The sequence below is a fragment of the Pleuronectes platessa genome, chromosome 7 (assembly GCF_947347685.1).
Source record: "Pleuronectes platessa chromosome 7, fPlePla1.1, whole genome shotgun sequence".
NCBI lineage: Eukaryota > Metazoa > Chordata > Actinopteri > Pleuronectiformes > Pleuronectidae > Pleuronectes > Pleuronectes platessa.
The window spans coordinates 26,799,608-26,822,505 of NC_070632.1; the positions used below are offsets into that span (position 1 = coordinate 26,799,608).

The window sequence follows — 22,898 nt, forward strand, 5'->3', positions numbered from 1 at the left end:
ATGTGTACACATAGACTGACCCACAAATTGTTGGGATATAGAAACAGGCTCAAAGTATACTTTGGTGCAATAAAGTCCCTTTTTTTTACCCTAATATAATTCTGTGTCTCCAACACTACTACAGCTGCATGAACATACATAAGTCAATTTATATTTAATATGTGGGATGGGTGTGTCCTCACTGAGGTCGGCCAGGCAGGATAGAGCGGCCGTTTGCAGCGTGGCGTTGTTGGGGAAAGTCTGACATGCTTTCACTGCAACCCTCTGCACGCCGTTCAGCACCAGGATGTTGTAGTAACTCTCTGCAAGATGGAACACACACAACAAGTTGACAGTGAATCAAGTGTCTCTGTTTGCCGACCGTCAGCCTGCAAACACGTCGGCTTATCAGAACAAGTGAAATCTAAACACTGCCGCATTGATAGCGAGGATTCATTGATTTCACAAACAGTGTTATCAGGATCTAATGTCCACATGTGACCCGATGCTCCAGAGTTATTCACTGGCTTGCTGTAATAGGCAAACAAGTATAAAGTAAAGTCCAGATTGTTCATATCTTGACAGTTACTCATCAATTGAATTTGTACCTCATTGTACCTCTTTTTTTAAATTGTGTTAATTTTTGGGATGATGTGTGATATATGTTTGATTGTTAGCAGCACTACCTAAAATCTAATGGACAGATTACCTTGGAACTGGGTGGAAGGATGTGGTGTAGGTTCACTTTGTTTAACATCGCAAAATAGGGCAGTTTTAAAAATGTTGTTGCTTTCTCAAAGTTTTATGTGTGAATCTTGATGAAAACATTTAAACATATTCCTGGGGTTGTTATCGATGAGTGTGTGCAATTTGTACAAATCTGATTTAAAATGTGGCCTATATGTGGATTAATGGGATTTTGTCCTGCTGCTATATGCTCACAAATAGGGCTAGTAACATGTAACTAAAACCAATCTGTAGCTGAGAAACATAATGTGGCCTTACCTATTAAGCTTGTTAAATTTAAGGGGACTGTTGCTCCTGCGGATGTATGCCAACTCTTGTGTGACATTCTAGATTTGAAATTGAATTAGAGCAGCAATAAATTCTCTGTGTGGTCTATATTTACCTCATCAGACTTTGGTAACTTTTTTATACTTTAAAAAGGCCATTTCATAATGATGTCATCATGAAATAATTTATACTATATCATGACTAGTGATGGTTAATTAAAAAATACTGTAGATAATGTTAGTGGTTACAAAAATTGAATTACTACACTATTTGATGTAATTTTTCTGTCGTAGTGATGTCACAATGTTATCCTTCATATTATATGATCATTAATGCATTTTTAATCATTATTAGATATTGGAGGAGGTATCAGGTTATTAGAATGTTACTGAAATATTATTATTGACTGTTAAAATCTGGATCTGACCTGATGTAAACTTCCTGAAGAGGCAGCAGGCCGTCTCCTGCAGCTCCTCCACCTCAGGGAAGGCGTCCATGGCAGCGATGATCATGCTGTAGCATCGAGCGCCCCCCGACATTAACATCTCCACGTTGCTGGCTGGAGAAGACAAACTCATTAACTCTAAATGGTGGGATTCATTCTGCTTCTTAGCAGATTTTCATATTTCATATTTTCATCTTCATCTTCTTAATTGTTGTCTCCAAAAAAAGTACACGGTTGTCTGCACTGTTAGATTACACATTAGATATGTGAAAATGCATAGTGGGAATAGCAGAAGTAATTTAATAGGATTTGATTTGCAGTTAATGTGTGTTAAAGAACCAAAAAACAGCTCATAGAGGGAAGCAAAACAAGAGATCAGAAATAGTGCATCACAAATAATGAGAGTGATGTCTTGAAATAGCCTGGAAGTCCCCTACCCCCCATGACCGTGAGAAATCTTACATCTGTGATCATTGTAGAAAACAATGGAACAAGGTCAGATACAATTTTGGCATTACTCCATTTTCCAAGTGGAAACCGTCCTGATGATTAACATTTCATTATAAGGCAATGCCTTTTTTTATTCTTTTATTTTATTTTATCGTCATCTTGTTGGGTAGTTGTTTTATTGTTGTAAGTGAAAATAATATTATATATAGTTTATATGTCTTTCATGACACACTTTTAAAACAAAGGATAAAGACAATACTCCCAACACTTTTGTTAAAACACATTAAGCTATTGCAACCTTATACTATACATACTGCGTACATATTTGTTACATAATTTCAAAGTGTAAACGGCTCTCTAGTTTCCCAGGATTACCAACCCTAGCTTTAACTTTTTCTGAGAAGCAAGAGAAATCATTTTAACTGGAAACATCACAATCCATGGCACAGGACAGCTCTGCAGCGCATGATTAAAACTACCAAGACCACCATTGTTACCCATCTGTCGAGCATCAGTGATTCTGATGAGGTGAGGTGTCTGCTTGAGCCCAGGGGATAAAGACAATACTCAGCCAATCCCCTTCTCCACCCCATTCCCCTTCAGTCACTGTACCCATAGCCTTGGTCAAGTTCATCAGATCAATCACATCCTGATCTTCAGCATCCTCTACATCCCACCACCACCAGCACCACCAGCAGTTATTTGGGTTAAATCAGGTCCTACCAGGACGAGCCAGTGGGAGCAGCACTTTCATGGCCTGCAGCAGCAGCTCGGGACTGTCGGGGAACATCTGTAGAGCTGCCAAGATCACAAAGTGGTCTTGGATCTCCACAAACTCCATCAGGTGGTCGTCACTCACTGGAAACAGACACAACAAAGAGATGCAGCTGAAAAACACATGGGTAAGATACATAAAAAGAGTTCACCTTGGATTAATAAAAATCCATTCTGATGATGTGTTGCTAAAGTTGACATCATGTCCTGAAGTCACAGATAATAAAACATAGATAAACTCATTATATATGTAACAACATGGAATTCCCCCAGCACAAGCCCCAACACACATTCCATATTTCCCCCCACTAATGGAAATGCTAATACTGGTATGCTGCATGTAATAAGCATTACAGCCTCACAGGACTCCAGGCACTGCTAGAAATTGTCAGGCTATTATTTTTACTATTTAAACTTATTTACTACAAGAAAGGTTTCATAAGTAAGATGGAAATGATTCACTGTCAATTAAATGCTTCACAGTCCGTTCTGATACACAAGCTTTGCTGCAGGATGCACAAGAGAGAACATTTAGACAAAGAGGATATTAATTTGTACAACAGTATTCAAGATGTAACAGCATGTGTCTAACCCACCTCTCTGCAGGAGGACTTGCAGAGCTCTGCAGCCTTGGAGATGCACTTCTTCGATAGTAGGAAACATCTTCATCGCCTGCACCACCAAGCCGAAAGCATCCTCTTCCTCCTCCAGCACCAGAAGGGCAATTATATCTACATGGCCATGACAAAAACAGGCTTAAAAACCCAACAAAACTGAATGAGGCTGTGCTCTAACCATTACAAATGGCAATTAGGGATGGCAAAATGTTTTTTCATCAGTAAGTGATGATTTTTCCGTTAGGGGAGCTACATTTTGCAGGAGGATTTGCAGAGAATCATTAAACTTCAATGACGATTTAAATTTAAATAGTTTCAAAAAATTGTTAAATGGCGAAAAGCTAAAGTTATATGTTTTAAAACACAACACATCCCCACATTTGGTTGTTGCCCACGGATTAACTATAACTATCACCACACTTTTGGTTTTCACAATTTGCAATGTGATTTGTGCTGCATATCCCTTAGCAACTGCAGATATGAGCTTTTCTTTTGGGGATTTTAGGTATGTCTTTAAAAGAATGTTCCTCAATGGCAGGAAGTGCTTGATTACTAATTTTGGCAGCCATTAACATTGTTCATTCACAAAGATGTTTTCGGACCATGTGACACATTGAACTCAGCCTTTTTCAGTAATATAGGGCCGCACACATTAGATTAGGGCATAACCACAAAGATTTTTAAGGAACAACGATAAGTTGTTGCCATGAAACTATACAAAAAAGGGACAATGGTTTTATTGGTGTGTAATTTTAGAGGGGAACCCCACATGGCACATGTGTAAAGATACTGCAACATTTACATATGTGTCCTGCAGTTCTTATTGGTTAAATAAAGTTCAAATGTCATATATATTTGTACACTTTATTCTTCCCAATCTCTACTCTTCATGACAAGCTAATTTTCAATATTGTTTTGTATTGGCTTGATATAAATAAAATCATAACATGAACCTTCTATGGTGCTGATTAACTTTCCAATCAGATGTTAAATCACCATTCAAATCAGTAACTTTAACCTGGACATTAGGGATAGGTCACAGGAGAGGGTGTAACATTTACTAATTTACTAATAATATAATGTTTGTGGTGGCCTCACACAGAACGCAGTAGGAGAAGTAATGCTCTGAAGTACTGTTGCATATCTCCTGTGTAGTTGTGTACCTGAACGGAGAAGAAGCGCTAGGGCTCGTAGTCCCACCACGGTCACTCTGCAGTCTGCGCTGTAGTGACACAGCACCTTCAGGATCTGCCTGAAAAAAACACATTAACAAAGGCAGGAAGTTAACCATTCATTCATTCTAATGTCTGCATGCAAGACGCCCAAAACAGCAAGTATAAAGGAACTAAATGGGCACAAAAAAATGCAGGTAAAACTGACGCAATAGTAAAAGCCAGAGGTGGTGACTTACAATAATCAGGAAGTGAAAACAGAAAGGAGAACATTTAAACTGGTTCAGAACAAGATGTGTATACAACGTATACACAATCTACCTTTAAGAGGGGAAGAATGCCTTTGAGTCTGAAAACTCATGCTGGCACTAATGATCACGTGTGAAACTTTGCTGTATTCATGTCCACTCCACCCGAAGATATGATGCATATTCAAGAGAAACCCAGCTCATAAAACAGTAAAATGCTACAGAGGAGATTCTACCATTATACTTACAATCCATATGACTGAAATAAAAAATGTTATATTGGTCATAAAACTGCTGAGATCTTTCATCTTTGTGGCCTTTTCATTGGTTTGGATATAACATCAAACCCTCAAAGACACAATATGTGGTTTTGTTTGGACAGTGTTGAGCATTACATTAATATGTTCTCAGTGAGAAAAACACATCTTCTTTTAGACAGGAATGTTGTGTCAACTTGATATTGATGTGACAAGAATTAACTCTATTCAAGTATGTTTTACTTACTGGTGCACTCCCAGTACCACCCACTCATTGGCTGCCTGCAGCGGTGGAGTCAGCTGGTCCAGCGTAGCGGGGCATACTTCCATCAGCCGACACAGTAACGACCAGCCCACCTGTACCACGAGATTAGACCATTACAACCTTCATTTTAAATCTATAGGTGAACATGCCCAACAAGAATTCAACAAAGTGAAAGTGAGAACTCTTAGATAAAAAGTCAAACCAGCCCCTGGTGGACGTGCACTTGAAATTATTTCAGATGTGGGAGGAAGAGCCAATTACTATTTTTCATGTAGGACACCATCCATTCTTTCATCAATTCTTTATACCTCTTATCCTTTGAGGGTGGGAGGGGAGCTGGAGCCGATCCATCTGACATTCAGTAGCAAGTGGGGTACACCCTGGGCAGGTCGCGCTCCCATTCACACCTACTGACAATTTACACTTAACCACCCCAATCTGCATGTCTTTGGAATGTTGGGGGATTTCGAAGTACAGGGAGAAAACACGCGCGGACAAAAGGGAAAACATGCAAACTCCACACAAAAATTTCGGAATTTCCTAAATTTGTTTGACTTCCTTGTAGCAGAGCCAAAAGCATAAACACAACTAGCAAAGAGCTGTTGTCGCAGTCTGTGTGTTCTTTGAGCATAAACTGAATCAATGTGACCTGCACGTGGAGCAAACAATAAAAATATGTTTAAGACTAAATCCTACAAGTGTGGACTAAAAGCAGAGGTCTTTAACAGGGTGTCCGCGGCCCCTAGGTGGTTTGCGGAGGTACTGCAGGGGGCTCGCAAAATGTTTGGTAGATTAGATATTTTTTTATATTTTTACATTTTTTTATTGTTTTCCCCTAAAATTGAAAAGTCTTTAAATACACATTAACATGAATCCAACATATTGTAGCGAATGGATAAATGGAGGCAGGAGACGCACCTATACCTTGCACATGTTTCAAATAAAAACATGATTATATGAATCTGTGAATTTGAATAGCTTAGTATTGAATGCACAATAACAGGGTAGCGATGTTTATACATGGCACTAGGCCCAGTTTAATATAAATAACAATTTTATACAATGTATATAGTAAGGGGCCCCTGCTCCATCTCTCATTTAGTTTGGGGGTCCTTGGCCTGAAAACGTTGAAGACCCCTACTTTAAAGGATTCAAAGTATCTGACAAGTAGATCGCAGGTCCTGCGTCATGATCAACCTGAGAAAGGCAAAACGTCAGAACACTCACGATCATATTATTTTATCCTTGAAACGGGTCTGGTATACCTTAACAGGCATACTATGAGTCTTGCAATCTGACTTTGGGTTATGTGTTTTACTGCAGCCTCACCTCTGATAAGCTGCAGAGCAGAGCAGTCATGAGATGCTGTAAACATGCTGGGTCAGCTACACAGAGCTGAAACTGTCTTAGCAGGTGAGGCTGTTGTAAACCTCTGAATACATCTCTGAGTCTAGTTAAAGGAAAATGCTAAACGGTTTCTGTTTCCATACGAAACATGGTAAAATAAAAACTGATGCTTATTGGTAGAGCTGTAAGTCAATCACTCAATCAACAGGCAATTCATTGACAACTTTTATGACGAATGCCAAACGTTTGCTCTTTCCAGTTTCGTAAACATTTGTAGTTTAGGATTTTCTTTTCACACATCGAAGAATATTGAAATATATTGGGCTCAGAATCATTTGCTTTTTTCACATCTTTTCATATTTTCACTGTTTTCTGACACAATAAACCACATAATTCATTTACAAATTATCTGAAGAATAAATCAATGGTGAGAATAATGGTTGGACCAGCTCTACACATTTGTCATTGAAAAAAAGCCTTCAAGTCCCATCATGGAAGTCAAAGTTGAAGATGGCCCAGTTTGTTGTGTAGGAATCTCGACTTCTGAGAGACATAGCAAAACTAAAGAGCTCAATCGAATGTATGTAGGGTTTCAGGTGCCTCGCAGTACCTGCTGTACTCCTCTGCTGTTCCTGTGGGACGACAGCACTGCAATGAGAGGGACGTGGACATCTTTGTCTTCAAACAGGTCAGCTGCTGCAAAATAGAAGAAGAAGCAGTACAAATAAGTCATGAATCAGTAGAAGAGGAAGAGAGCGAACATGGCTGTAATGCAGATGTTGGTTTATAAACCCATTAGATAAGAAGAACTAAAAGGTGCAGGTATAGGTGTTTGTTCCTTGACAAAGAAATGAATAGTCCTCCACAAAGACAGTGATAAAAACACACTGATCAGAAAACATACAAATCTTAAATTATCTCGAACTAACTAATAAAACTAGTAATATTTTTAATGTTAGATGGCTATAACACCATTGTGACTAATAAAATCTTAAATTCTGTTCTGATGTGTCAAAACTCAACATCTTGACTAGTAAGATTCTGACGAGTCCAAACTTGATAGAAGGTATCTTGTATTGAGGCAAATTTAATTATTGAACTTGAGCTAGAAAATTTTATTGAATCTGCCCAAATTGTTGTGACTACATTTCCCGGGGGGGTTTGACAAGTCAGGACCATGTCAGAACAGAGCTCTCTGGCATAATGTCCTCAGAATAAGAGGAGATGAGAGATGAGAGGTGCGTAACACTCTTCCCAGTTGTGTTTTTATGTTTTGTGTTGTGTACAGTTAAGGTTGGTATGAGAAACATGTGTTTTGTTGTGATGTATAATTGCGTCAGAGCGGGGTTCCTCACCGTGGTCTGCGTGCGCCAAGAGGAGCAGATCCTGGATGATCTGGATCAGGGTGCACAGCTGCCGGTCCTCCTGTGGGCTCTTCAGCCTCACCACGAGCTTCTTCAGCCTCTCGTGCAGCTCCTCCTGGTCCACCATGCTCTCTGTCCTCCGCCGGACGACCTGGCGGACATTGACGGTGAATCAGTGCGCTGCCTCCGAACCGACCGAGGGCAGCAGCTGAGAGGAGACGAGCTGAAGTTTTTGCGCTCACACCATGGCTTCACGGTGGCGGATATGGCGCAGTGGGATATTACATTAGCCGGGGTACAGCCCTACAGACTATGGGTACAGCTCGAAAGGGACCCTGGTGACTTCGGAAGCTGTCGAGGTGTCGCACAGTTTGTGGTTCGGCGTTGACATCGCGGTGCTCGGCTATCTGACGTGAAGCTGGTCGGCAGATCCAGACCTCAGAGTTGGGTATGTGAGAAAGTTTCTGTTCCCTCCTCCTCAGTCACATGACGGGGGGGGGGGGGGGGGGGGGGAGAGAGAGAGAGAGAGAGAGAGAGAGAGCGCACCACACTGTCACCACCATAGAGAGATTGTTACTAAATTTGTCATCACACAGACTGTACAACTACTATACAAAAACATGTGAAATAACTATACACACGTGCAGCAACTATACATACACATGTACTACTATTCAAAAACATGTGCAATAACTATACAAATACATGTTCAACCACTATACATACACATGGGCTATTGTATTCACACAGACGCCATCGAGTTAAAGTTGTTCCTTAATTTGCGTTGAATGTCATACCGCACCTTTGAAATTTGTCATTCGTCTTGTGTTGTGTGAAGCGGGGCGGCTTCTGGCATAGGCGTCTTGCCTGTGTGTGCATCTGTACACAGTCCAAACGTTATTGGGGATGCGTGACAATCTGACAGGCTATTTGAGAGGATGTGAAATATACTTAATAAAGTATAGAATATCCTCACATTTTAAATATCCATCTGTCAAACCTTGTTCATATTGCATTAAAATGCAGACACCAACTGGATTATGTTGTGCATTTTCTACACATCAAGTATTTCCTTTTCTTAAACAATGTTGTAGTTAACTGTTTTTTTTAACTAATGAAGGTAACCTCTGGAGTGAGGAGGGTTGGTGGGCGCTAAACTGAAATCTCACCTAGGGCTCCAACATGGCCAGGGCCGGCCCTGTGTGTGTGAAGCAGGGGAATGCATGCACACAGTTTTTAAACATGTGTCTCATGAATTCAAACAAACAAAATGTAAACGTCAGTCCTGTACGTGTCCTAACAACTTGTCTGTTCTGGTGTTTAATGATAAAGTGTAAATTGAGCGCAGGTCAGAGTGGAAGTGAGGAGGAAACAGACTCCGACACATATAGGACGACCGGGTCTTTAATGAGCGTCTGTTCACATCCTGGAGCAGCGCTGGGTACAATGATGCAGCGGCAGCAACTCGCCTAGACAATGAACGGAGCAGAAAACATGAATCGATGATGTTATGTCTCTGCCTCGATGCATCGTCGTCCACAGGCAACCTCTCCACCAAGGCTTCCTGCTCTGCTGCGCCCCGCCCGCCCACAGTCAGTATTTCATTATAATGAGATCCTAACTCATAATTATGAGATAGTAAGTCATAATAATGAGATACTTAGTCATAAAAATTTGATACAGGATTGTTATTGTATTCATCACAGTGGCTGACATGGGCTTCCATAGACTTCCGACCCTTGGTGCCATGTGAGAAGGTAAACTTAGGACGTCACCACACGCGGGCGTGTTTATGTCCCTGTATCATGTGATCTGGGACAACTACTCACTTCCTGTTTGTACCGGACTCCAGCTGCAGACACAAGCCCGTCTCAGGTATTTATTCTCATTCTGCACACACATATATTGATTGTTTACGTACAGAGTTGGATTTTGTGTCAGGGTTTCATTGCATCTGCCGTGAGTCGCCCTTTTATTTTCTGTGCCAGCGTGTAATTCCCCCTGTGTCTGTCAGCTGATCGGTGACGACATATGCTCGTGGCCAAATCTATGGGACCAGATATTATGACTTCATTTGAATTGTGTCTTTTTCGGATTCAGCCGTTTAACATTCTGCATATAGCTGCACATTGACTCCATTAACAAATCCACGGAATACACCTCGAAATCTGATGTGTCGACGTGTATTCTCAGCACCTCCCAGCAGCTGCAGCATTACCCATCACTTCCTGCAAACAGAGCCAACATCTTAATTCAACCATCACTTTTATATAACAATACACGTGTTAGTACTAGTACCTACGTTTTTATAAGTGGTACATATTGAATTACTGATAGTGACTATGAGATAAAGACTTATTTCTATATCACCATATATACAGTTGCAATATTCTGCCGAATATTCAACCCCCCCAAAGATTTAAGGATTTATCAATTAAAGTTGACAGAATCTTGCTCTTTGAGCAAGATTCTCAATCTTGCTGCATTAGTGGTTTTCTTGCTCTTTGAGCAAGATTCTGCTTCGGATGACTTCTTTATGAGTTGAGTGATACAGAAATTCAACACGGAAAATGCATGATGTAGTATTTGTGTGTAGCAGTATATTTTGTTAAGATAGCCATGTCACAATTATTCAACCCCTATATAATATTGTTATTTTTAAAGCTGTCTGACAGTTTTTTGTGTCTTAAAGTGGAGTTGAAACATTATTAAGCCTTTGGGAACTCTATACTGATCCTTCATTTGCTTCAGCTGTGATGCATATATAAACCCTACCCATGAAGGTATTCAAGGTGAGTTGCAATCATGGGAAAGACAAAGGAGCTTCCACAAAAGCTGAGAGAGGAGATTATTTCATCACACCTGAAAGGCCTTGGGTAGAAGAAGATTTCCCCAAAAAATTATATTCCAAGCGACACAATTGGGGAAATTATAAGGAAGTTTAAAACTGATGGAGCAACTTCAAACCTGCCTGGCCGTGGAAGAAAGCTCAATATTTCATCAAGGACCCTCAGCAACTTAGTCAGAACAACTCAGATAAACCCCTGTGTGACTACAAGACACCTACAGGATGACCTGATGAAGGCTGGTTCAAGTGCGTCAGTGGCAACTATAAGACGTGCACTGAATAAAAAAGGACTTCATGGCCAGCTTCAAGAAACACTCAGCTCTTGACCACAAGAAACATTAAAAGTCGACTAGAATATGCAGGAGGAATTTGGATAAGACTACTGAGTTTTGGGTGACAGTTCTATGGACTGATGAAACCAAACTGGATGTCTGGCTTGTGAAAGGCCAGGCTTAGGACCAGAAGAATACCATCCCCACAGTCCAGCATGGAGGTTGGTCAAAGACGATGTTGGGCTGTTTTTCTGCGGCACGAACTAGCAATCTTTATTGTGTACATGGCATCATGGATTCACAGAAGTACCAGGCCATTTGAAAGAGGAATGTGATGCCTTCTGTTGACAAATGAAACCTTGGTGATCATTGGACTTTCCAGCAAGACAATGATCCAAAGCAAAACCTCCAAGTCCACCAAAGCTTGGTTGAGAAAAAGATCCTGGAACGTCCTGGAGTGGCATTCACAGTCACCAGATTCAAATTTGATTGAAAATCTTTGGTGGGATTTAAAGAAGGCAGTTGCAGCATGGAAGCCATCGAACATCACTGATCTAGAGGCTTTTGCACTTGAAAAATGGGCAAAGATTCCAATCGAGAGGTGTAAGAAGCTTGTCCGCACTAACCGAATTTCTTTTTAGAAGTTATAAAAGCTAGAGGATGCGCCACAAAGTACTGAAGCTGGGGGTTGAATAATACTGCACATGCACATGTGTTGAAAGAGTTACAGTTTTCATTCGAACTTCAAAGTTAACTCAACTTCTGTTGTCAAAATAACTAAAATACGCATCAATAAATATCCTTTGTTGTTTGATGAGGTTTTTTTGTCATTTATTGTCATTATCTGTCATCCACATCCCTATAATGTCTATTGAGGTGAGGGGGTTGAATATTTCTGATTGCAACTGTATGTATCCATTATCTTCCCAGGATCCCAGGACAAATAAAGACTCACACAATTAGATGATTTTTTAAGGGAGTTTGGCGCTGCGTTCCTGAGAGATGACAAAGGGCCTGTAAATTAACTAAGCTGTAATATGTTTCATCGTATAAGACTGGCTGTGGTACAGTTCATTATATTAGAAGTTGAGAGATAACTTTCTTTACTTAGGGATCGCCAAAGTCAGGTGAGGACATCGCATGAACATAGTGGGGGAGTAAAGATATCAGAAACAGAGCTACTGGCTATCTCTGTCGAGCTGGACCTCTGTGTACTGAATCAATAAAGTTTGATCTTATCTTATCTTATATTAAGATAACATGGCATGTAATAACGCAGTCACATGATCTACCTTGTGGGTGGGGGTCTTCCCTCAGCTCAGCTGTGTGTGTTATGGACGTTTTAAACTCTGTTATTAAAACGACAGCATCCATGCAGACCTCCCAGTCCCCTCATCCTGGTGTAAGAGGAAGCTGCTGTTGCTAAATTAATCTGCTGAACTGAGCCCTGCTTGTTTCCTCTGTGTCCAGCAGCTCTGACAGGTACAGCCGCGAGCACATGAGTAGCCTTGTGGTCAGCAGGAGGCAGAAATCAGAGAGTGATGGAGAGCGGAGTCTCATTGAGGACTCAGCCACCAGTGGGGATCGTCTCTTGGACCAACATGCATCCACACCGGGGTTCGTCTACGTGTTGGCCTTCTTCTCTGCCCTTGGAGGATTCCTTTTTGGGTACGACACCGGGGTGGTTTCTGGGGCCATGCTGCTCTTGAAGAAGGAGATGAACCTGAGCGCCCTCTGGCAGGAGTTGCTGATTTCCAGTACCGTGGGGGCCGCAGCAGTGTCCGCCCTATGCGGTGGCTTCCTGAACGGCTGGCTGGGCCGTAAGGTTTGCATCCTGATGTCCAGTTTCATCTTCACCATCGGCGGCATCATCTTGAGCTTTGCCCCAGACAAGGTGGTTCTGCTTGTGGGCAGAATCACTGTTGGTTTGGGCATAGGTGAGCTGGTGTTTGCAAATTGTGAAAAGGGGTAATTTGTTAATACACAGTCTTTACCTGTGGGAATCAATCAGGGGTGGGACCAGGGGGGAGGCATTGGCCCCTGCTGAAATCTGAGTGGGCCCTGAAGTGCCCCTGTCCTGTAAGTAGTCTTTAAACAAACCAATAAATAGTCATTTACTACCAATACTAACGATAAAACAACAATTTGTTTTTATTTAAGAATTATTATTTTCCAAGCTTTTTGAAGTTCACAATGTGATTGAAAAAGCAACAATAATATATTCATGGTTATGTAGCTTTGCTAAAAGTAATGTTGCTAACTTGAGTGACTTAAATCTGCACCTTACTGATCGGAATATCAGAAATTGTAGATGTATGTTTGAATCTTTAAATCCTTAATTCAAATAATCCCCCATTGGAGTCAATGGGGTTCTTCAAAAGCACTATGTGCTGTGTTTGGAACCCAAAATTTGGCATCAGATCTTTGGACAGTTTCGAAGCTTAAAGATATTTCAAAATTTAGAGAAGTTTTGTATATAAATATTTTATTTTTAAATTCTAAAATATCAAAATGTATTGTTTTAGTATCGTAAAGGAGCAACAATATTGAGTGTTTCTAATTAATCTCATTCCTAATAATAGTAAAAATAGTATTAAGTAATATTAATAATTATAATAACTTTATATAGCACCTTTCAAAATAGGCATCACAAAGTGCTTTTAAGTAAGTTATGGAACACCCCCTGGTATTTAAACCTGCTTTCACATTGCTTGTGGGCAGATACAAAGTTCACAAACTGTCTCTCATGTCAACCAATCTGACCTGCTGCTCCTGCTCCACTGCAGGGTTAACACCATCATCATGCTACAGAATCAAATAAGAACTTTAAGATTAACTAAACTTTAGAGACACAAAGTGTGCATGTTGAAGTCTTTCTGTGCTTTTCATAATGAAACCTGATATTTTTCTTTGCCCCTCAGGAATTGCTTCTATGACAGTACCTGTGTACATAGCTGAAGTTTCCCCTCCACACCTGAGAGGTCAGCTGGTCACCATCAACTCCCTCTTCATCACTGGTGGCCAGTTCATTGCCAGCGTGGTGGATGGAGCTTTCAGCTACCTGAGCCATGATGGCTGGAGGTATTTGCTCCAGGGTGTCATAGCTTTTCACTTTGGTTTTGTCTGTCATGGCTCCCCCCATTTTGCTTTAAGAGAAACCAAACGACAGTGCATGCTTTATCTTGATGAGGTACCTGCATCAAGCACTGACACTTGCACTCTTCTTTAATTGAATGCGTTTGATGCTGTGTATTGTCATACACAACCTGTACATCAGCAAGCCTGTTGTTTAAACTTTTTGAACCCTCAAATATCAAGACAGTTTAGTTTGTGTGCACTGTAATATTTGTTTGCTCACAAACAAATGACCCCTTTAGTGCCTCAGGGGTCATTTTGACAGCAAAAGTAAACAGGACAAGCAAACAAGGGATCATGAATAGATTCGACTTTAAAAGTGCAATACTGATCCTAAAATCTCACTAAAAGCAGCGTGCATATCCCCGCAAAGGTCCAAACAGTTAGAAAAAAAGAGATTTTTCTTTAAGGTAATCACACAGCTCTAAAACGATTCCCTGGAATGTTATCAAAAGATCCCTGCAAGTCTACAGACCTAAAGTTGAGAGTCAGCAGGTTGTTTATGTTCTCTCCCTTCATTCCTCCTCCTCCTCCTTGTCCCTATTCTGCAGGTACATGTTGGGTCTGTCCATTGTTCCAGCAGTGCTGCAGTTCGTCGGCTTCTTCTTCCTCCCAGAGAGCCCTCGATGGCTTCTCCAAAAGGGCCGGAGCCAGGAGGCTCTTCAAGCTCTGAGTAAGATAAGAGGAGGCCAGAACGTTGAGGAAGAGTACGACACCATCAGAACAAGCATCGAGGAAGAGGAGAAAGAGGCGAATGGAGGTGAAAACAAATCTGAAAATGCATAACCTTGACTTCTGAATTTAATGTTTAGTTTTTACCTGAATTCTGAATTTAATGTAAAGTGAAAACTAAACATTAAAATCAAATACAGTTCCAGGAGTTGAATTTGTAATATGTCATACATACTTTTGTTTTTTTGTTTGGTTCTTTTTTAGGAGGTCTTGTTATTTTGCGGATCATTAGCCACGGTCCGACTCGCAGGGCTCTCTTCGTTGGCTGTGGCCTCCAGATGTTTCAGCAGCTGTCTGGGATTAACACTGTCATGTAGGTCGTCTATTTATCTCGTTTGAGCTCCCTCCCACAGTAATTATCTCCCTCCTGCCTGATACCATGGGCCACCACTGTAAAAGCTCAAATTATTAACAAAAGCCTTTGTGTTTTTACTATGTCTTGACATGAGCAGTATAAATGTAAAACCTTGAAATGCAGAGTTGTTGAGGCTGGGTTCTGACCTGGAAACCACACCCATCAGAGAGCTAGGTCTGTAGATGCATAACTCACTTGGCTGTAAAATTGGTTTGACTGTTCTGTGACCCTCTTTGCCCACATCCAGGTACTATAGTGCAACCATTCTGCAGATGGGGGGGGTGCGGGACGACAAACAGGCGATCTGGTTAGCTGCTGCTACGTCTGCTACCAACTTCGTGTTCACACTGCTTGGAGTCTGGCTTGTAGAGCGAGTTGGTCGCCGGAAGCTGACCCTGGGCAGTCTTTTAGGTTGGTCATTTGAATAATGCTACAGGGACTTTATTTGTTACAGACTTACAGATAATAGGATATTGTAATCACTCAAGTTTAATCAAACATATAACTTGTCATTGACATTCATTATTTTAATTAAATTTTTGTGAGATTTGTAGGCAAAATTATTTGTTATTAAAAACCGTTAGTATGTAAATCCGTAATAAATTAACAAATCTAAGAAGACAGTAATGTACTTATTGATCTTTTACAAAAACACACAACAGACCAGGAGATATATATGATACACTTCCTTTCTCGAGAAAGGAAGGTGGTGCAAGCTTTATTTATTCATAATTATTAGCAGAAATGTATTTACTGTTCATATTCTGTCAACATATTTAAGACTAGACTGAAAACTTTGGCTTTTGGATTGTGTCTTCTTTGATCTTACAGCACAGTGTCTTACAGTATCTAAAACAATTTGACTTATTTTCTCGAATGCAGGTACTGGTCTGAGTCTCACTGTGTTGGCAGTTGGGTTCTTGCTATCTGCCCAGAACTCCCCGCCCGTCACCCTGCACCCAGCTGAAGCTCAGAACTCCAGCTGCAGAAAATATGGGTAAGAACTCATCAAGCAGCAACATTTCAGTAGCTGCAGTCCATTGTTTGATGCATTAGTTTATCGTCTCATTCACTCAGATAGCATACGTAGGCAATGTGAGAAGGTACATGTTACTTTCTAAATACTAGACAAGAGTCCGTTTTTCTCCACAAGAACATTTCTCACCTGGCTGTCATCATTATTTTCTATGACCACACATAACATATAAACAGCCAGGCATCATTCAAAGGAGCTGATGAAAGCAAATGTAGAAAATTACTAAGGGATGTTTAGGAAGAGTAAACTATCACACTGACCCCTGGAGGCTGATGGGAAGATTCTTTTAAGGATGTTTTTTTTTCATGAAAATGACTTTAAAAATTGCTAAAATTCGGAATTTATAATATAAATGACAGCATCTGTAGACTTTTCTGAAGCTAACGAATAGTTTTATAACACAATTAAATATAGGAATATCCAAAGACCTTTCAAGTCAACAACTCTATTGCCTTGAAAAATACTCATATTTCACAATAAAAAAACTTGCTTAAACAAATTAATGCATTCAGTCAACAGTCACTCTAGAGTGCTTTTACTGTGAAACGGGCACAGGAAGTGTTGCAAATATTGAATGTTCAACAGAGTCATTGATATTGGCCTCTTTTGCTCATGCTCAGTTAACAGCGTGATGGGCTCTGTGAGAAGTTTTTCAATCAGCTCTGTCCTCCAGGTTCTGTGAATTCTGCATGTTGGATCCCAGCTGTGGATTTTGTTACCGTGACAATGGAACCGACGTGTACAACTTCTCCTGCATTCCTGTCAACCAAGCATCCACAGATCATGCAGCGTGGGGAAGGTAAGAGGGATACATGAGTGTCACAGTACCAACTTGACACCCCAATCCCATTTAAGTGAATATCATTATTGCAGTTGGATCGTTTTGTACATGAAGTAGAGTCATAAATCACTTTCAGCATCTTTAAAGTTAAAGCTAATGAGTCACATCCTTTTGCTGGATGCTTACGATTTCATTAAGACACACCATTTGGGAAAACCTGCAGAGTAAAGTTGGTTTCAAATTTCTTGCTTTTTTTTTTATCATGTAGTTGTTCCAACCAGACGGGGGCAAATGACAGTTCACTATGGGCGTACAACTACTGTCCCACATCCTACTCCTGGATCGTCCTGTTGGGGCTCATTCTCTACCTTGCGTTCTTTGCACCAGGTTTGAGAAATCTTACAAGCATCTCACAGCTGTAGCTGTAGATTTTAAATGTATAAACCATAATATAATCCATCATGACAAAGTTTGAAATTCTTTCCCAACTTTATTAACACTTAAAATGCTAAAATCTCTAGCCCTGTTCAGACCTTGTATTATCATCCATCATGGGAGATCTGATCACAAGTTGATTTTAAGTTTGTTTATATCCATATAAACACGTGTTTTTGCGAAGACCAAATTATATTGTTTGTAATTGTTTCACGGCCAGTGTTGTTATTGTGTCTACAAACAAAGCAACTTACAGACACAGAGAATCCTTAAAAATATGTTTAATTAACTGTCCCGGGTCAGAGGACGTCAGCTAGGCGGCCCTTCATATGTGGCCAAGGACACATTGGCATTCACACAGTGAAAAGAACGTAGCAACAGATGCACCAGTCCACCTCTGTGTATGTGGTGTGAGTTATCAGATCTCAAGAGGACTGAGGACCAGTACTGACCGGTGACCACATGTGATCGGATCACTCAGGATGGATGTTAATACTAGGTCTGTAAGGGGTCTCCGATTCACAAATGGAGAAATGATTTTCTGCCCCTTTTAACACAAAAAATATCTGCCTGCACACAAATAAACAAAGAACAACAAATACCTAATATACTGCTAGGTCGCTGATATCAAGAGCGATAAATGCAATGCATAATATCCATGTGAATATAAATCATGCTCTCTCCTCTGTGTGTGACTGTGTGTCAGGTATGGGCCCGATGCCTTGGACAGTGAACTCTGAGATCTACCCACTGTGGGCCCGCAGCACCGGGAATGCCTGTTCAGCTGGGGTCAACTGGATCTTTAACGTACTGGTGTCCCTGACCTTCCTTCATGTCGCTCAGTTTCTAACCTATTATGGTAAGATTATCAGAAGGTCAGGGGATGTTGGATGTGTTGGATCATCGTCTGTAGTTGCATGGAGTAATTGGCTGTTTTGAAATATTGTGTTTAAAGGGTTCAGGTGTCCAGTTTCCATTTAAACTCAACTCTAAGTTGTTTCCAGCTCAGCTCTCCCTTGTGTTCAGCGTATAGATAGGTGTCCCCTTTCTGCATCCTCTGTGTCCTTGGGCAAGATATTGCTCCTGAAGGCTGTGCCAGCAGTGCCTGAGTGATGCGTAATACAAAAAGTGCTGCACATAGATGCACGGTGTGAATGTGTGAATTGCAGTGATGTTCATCTAGAAAAGCATTACATAAATACAGACGCATGGCAAAAAGATTCAACTTTTTCCTGGTTTATCTTTTCCCTTTATTTAGCTCTGTTATCTAATATATATCTATGTTTTTAAAAGAAGAAATGTAACTGTTGGTTGTCTGTGAAGAACTTCCTGCAACTTCAGAGGTTTTGCTTCAGCCTGATCCTAAAATATAGTATTTTATTTTAACTCCTTATATAACCAGGCGTGGTCACTGTAAACACCATCTTGTTTATAGCAACAGTGGCAGGGGACATGAGATGAACTTCAACTGTTTACAAGTTTAGATTATTTCTAAGAAGGACTAGAATCTTCACAAGTTCACATATTGGTTCACCCATAGGAAACACAGCAGGTTAAAAACTGGAATGTATTCTCCTTATATTTAAACAAGCTGCACCAAGTCTCACACACTCATAGAAATCATTCCCCTAAATGTGCTTGATCTTTTTTAATAGGATCTATGAATTATTCTCTTGGAAATATGTAAAAATGTGCACATTTGTTCAGATCCACAACAAAATGTAATGTGTAATCTTTTTGGGCTGGGTAGATTTTGCGTAATGCTGACAAACAAACAAACAATTGGACATGGGTGAAAACAAGGGGTGGTAATAAAGTGCCCTGAAGATCCTTTCTTCTGTGCAGTCGCTGGTAAACAAGCTGCCTAGAATGCTGCCATTGAGTTTTCATTCATGATTTACCAGGGTGACATGAGATCAAGTCTGCATTTTCCAGTTTAGCTAGCACATAAACAGTTTATTTTCAACACCCCAAACAGTATGTTGTCACATAAACCTCACTTTAAAGTGAACGAATTTCATTAAATTACATCATTAAACATCATTGCAAACGCAAGATAACACAACCACACTCACCACGCATTGATCTTTGAAGCCGCCGACTTTTAACCTTTTGACACTTTGAGGGAGGAAGGCTGTGACTTATACTGTGGCCGAGCTCACTAATGCCCTCCCCTTTAATTTATCATGGAAGCATATAAATTGCACTTAAGATTAAGAGTAACTGAGATCAAACAACATTATTTAAAATCAACTTGTGATCATATTATTTTTTAAGTGCATACAAATATCAAACTGTTTTATTTTATTCCGTTGCTCAGAACTTAACAACATGTGCTTTTGTATCTCTCCTCCAGGGGCATTCTTTCTGTACACAGGCCTGGTGGTGCTGGGGCTCCTCTTCGTTCAGGGCTTCCTCCCGGAGACCCAGGGTCGGCAGCTGGAGGACATTGAGAACTTGTTCACCGGTCCGCTCTGCTCCTGTGGAGACTCCTCTCACAGCGGTAGTCGCCAAGTCCAGTACATCCGGGTAAAAGGCAGCAACGTCCTCCTCTCTGACAATGATGCCTCAGATGTAGAGTAGACTGTCCTCAATGGCTTTGGGTGTTCCTGTCTTGGAAAGACTGTTCATGTGGGGATGGGAGGAAAGGTAACTTTGCTCTCTGGTGGCTGCAATCAACCCTAAGCCAAAACAAAGGCTTGAACTCCCCAATGAATGACCATATCTGGTGCTTTTCTTTTCTCTGGAGACTCATAAGTTGCATCTGTTGTTTCTTTCAGAGTTTTTCTGTGGTTCATTCTCCTCATTTCCCACTGTTTCCTCTGTCGTCATTAAGAGTAAAACTAAAGTGAGGTTCATATGAGATAATTATTATCCCAGGAAAGTTACAGTTTCCTACTGATAATTCACATTTTGATTCTGAATGTCCTGAAGCACAGAGCCTGAACAACAAAAATATGTTACTGTCCAAATACTTAAGTCTGGATTTGTGTTTAAGAAAATGAATATAACAAAACTGAAAACATTTATACTATTTTCAACCAAATTTAAGCACATACACTTTGAGGAATGATTAAGATTTTTTCCAGCAAGTAGCATTTTCCTTTCTTCAGTCTGTTCAGAAATCAAATGACCTGGTTGCTGACTCACCTTTTCCTCAGCCTTTCTTATGTCAAGACAATCTAACTTCCAGATGAAGAACACTTTACATGAATTCAGTATGATCATTTCATCTTTTGAAAGCACCAGCATACCAGCAATGATGTGTTCTAATACCAGCCTCATAATCTGTATTTTTAGATTCATAAAATATAAATCTTTCTGAAACACTTTATATTTTATTTGTTGAAATCCTCTTAATTTTCCAATAACCATTGATTAATAAAGTTGTCTAAAAAAAAAATGGGAAAAAGTCCTTGTTCCTCACACGACTGTGAGAAACACAACCTGTTATTTCTTTCAGACCAAATTAGATGAATTGCTGGCATACCTATAATCTATATGATTGTAGAATTATTTCCAAACTCATTTATGTGCCGATGTAAATCTTTGCTGGTGTGGCTGAATCCGGTGATTGGTGGTTGCTGATATTGTATACACAGTGTGAGAGTTTGCACTTTATGAACCAAAAAGGTGTGTTCTTACATTTTTTTTATCTATTTTTGTAAGTCAGAATATAAGAATGAGTTGCCTAAATCTCGATTTTCTAGCAAGGTTCGGAAAGCAGCTCGGCACAGTATGGAGCAGTGGGGTCAGACAGTGCCATAGCCTATATAACTGTGAGTACTGCATCAAAGTGCTGAGCGCACAATAAACTTTGCTCAATGTTTACTGTAATGTTCAATCTCTTGTTTCCGCAGCTGAGATAATGGTAACGAAGTAGCCCTGAACAACACAATACAGGGAACGCCTTTGCACTCAACGTCCGCTTAACACTTGGATATTTATTAGCATTTAATATTATTTCTTATGATTTTGCTGCAGTCTTTTTTTGTTACAGTGCAAGATAGAAGTTGCCTTGTCTGTACGACTTGTAATATTCCTTTTAAATGTTTAATTGAAGTTTGTAATCTAATACTGGATTTCAGCAAACCTCTGGAAATGTGAAACCACAAATGGGAACAAAAGATATCCAGTGTTTATAACTGCATATTTTGTGGTATTGATTTAATGCGTTGCCATGTTGTTCTGTCTGCTATAAAAACTAATTTGTAATGAGATAACAGTGACAGGACCCAGCTGCCAATTGTACATGGTTACCCTCTTCTGTGAGATATTGATAAGGAAAGAATATTTTTGCAGTGTGAAAATGCACAAGTATACATATGGTGACAATCCTTTTAAATGGTGACACTTTCATTTGGTACAACCGACTCAGTCCACCCGAAGGGGAACAGCCATGTTAAGAATATCAATGTTAGTGTGTAGGTTTAAATGCAAATAACAGGTGAGTGCATTTCATTCTGGTACTGTGTCATTCTAATCTTGTTCATGTTTTCATGCTGTGTATGAAATACAATTCCATGTGTCTTTGATCATGCTTTTTCCATCATGTGATGTTTGGGAATTAAACACACAACATGATTGTAACAAGTGGTTATTTGAGTTACTGTTGCCTTTCTATCATCTCAAACCACTCTGCCCATTCTCGTCTGACCTCTGACATCAACAAGGCATTTTCGTCCACACAACTGCTGTTCACTGGATATTTTCTCTTTTTCTGACCATTCTCTGTAAACCCTAGAGATGCTTGTGCACGAAAATCCCAGTAGATCAGCGGTTTTTGAAATAGACCGCCTGCCACCAAAAACCATGCCACGTTCAAAGTCACTTAAATCCCCATTCCTCCCCACTCTGATAGTCGGTTTGAACTTCAGCGAGTCGTCTTCACCACGTTGAGTTGCTGCCATGTGATTGGCTGATTAGCTATTTGTGTTAAAAAGCAATTGAACAGGTGTGCCTGATAAAGTGGCTGCTGAGTGACCATCTTCAATATTAGCTGTTCTTGTAAGACAATCATGGGCTCTTAATTAACTGATAAAAAAACATTTTCTTTAAATATCAGGAAGTAGCCAAATATTTAAACTGCATTTTTCTAAAGCCAAGTACATTTTCTTCAAATGGCTTGTTTCATCTGAATAGCAGTCAAAAACTCAAAGACATTTTATTTACGGTTGTTAATGTCTGCAGGAAATCACCAGATCTGCAGATGTAAGTGCCTGAAAGTTAGTTTTTTTTTTTAAATAACTTTAACATTGAATCAATGAATAATTGCAAAACATGTTCTCTCCCACCTCTAGTTGTATTACGTCCTACTGCTATTTTTCTTTTGACCTAATTTTTATTATTTTATAATTTTCTACTTTTGCATT

General features: G+C 40.1%; 2 protein-coding genes across 7 annotated transcripts in view; one reads left to right on the forward strand and one right to left on the reverse strand.

The window, feature by feature from the left end:
* lrrk2 (leucine-rich repeat kinase 2) overlaps positions 1-8,398 on the reverse strand; it is a 38,809-nt gene extending 30,411 nt beyond the window's left edge. Inside the window, 8 exon segments of the mRNA XM_053426273.1 lie at positions 183-302; positions 1,421-1,552; positions 2,612-2,746; positions 3,259-3,393; positions 4,443-4,531; positions 5,204-5,313; positions 7,179-7,264; positions 7,924-8,398. Of these exon segments, the coding sequence (XP_053282248.1) occupies positions 183-302; positions 1,421-1,552; positions 2,612-2,746; positions 3,259-3,393; positions 4,443-4,531; positions 5,204-5,313; positions 7,179-7,264; positions 7,924-8,059 (943 nt within the window). The 5' untranslated portion in view covers positions 8,060-8,398.
* LOC128443993 (proton myo-inositol cotransporter) lies at positions 8,196-22,119 on the forward strand. 6 transcript variants are annotated; one of them, XM_053426271.1, is made up of 15 exons: positions 8,196-8,380; positions 9,281-9,524; positions 9,639-9,807; positions 12,523-12,989; positions 13,974-14,133; positions 14,739-14,947; positions 15,124-15,232; positions 15,522-15,685; positions 16,157-16,271; positions 16,984-17,109; positions 17,360-17,478; positions 18,233-18,385; positions 19,883-20,055; positions 21,237-21,305; positions 21,387-22,119. In XM_053426271.1, the coding sequence occupies exons 3-15, from the start codon at positions 9,725-9,727 to the stop codon at positions 21,393-21,395; spliced, it is 1,956 nt and encodes a 651-aa protein (XP_053282246.1). In that variant the 5' UTR covers positions 8,196-8,380; positions 9,281-9,524; positions 9,639-9,724; the 3' UTR covers positions 21,396-22,119. The 6 variants fall into 6 exon arrangements, with proteins under 6 accessions (XP_053282246.1, XP_053282243.1, XP_053282242.1 ...); XM_053426268.1 differs by having other exon boundaries at positions 9,265-9,524; positions 21,237-22,119; XM_053426267.1 differs by having other exon boundaries at positions 21,237-22,119.
* The last annotated feature ends 779 nt before the right edge of the window (positions 22,120-22,898 follow it).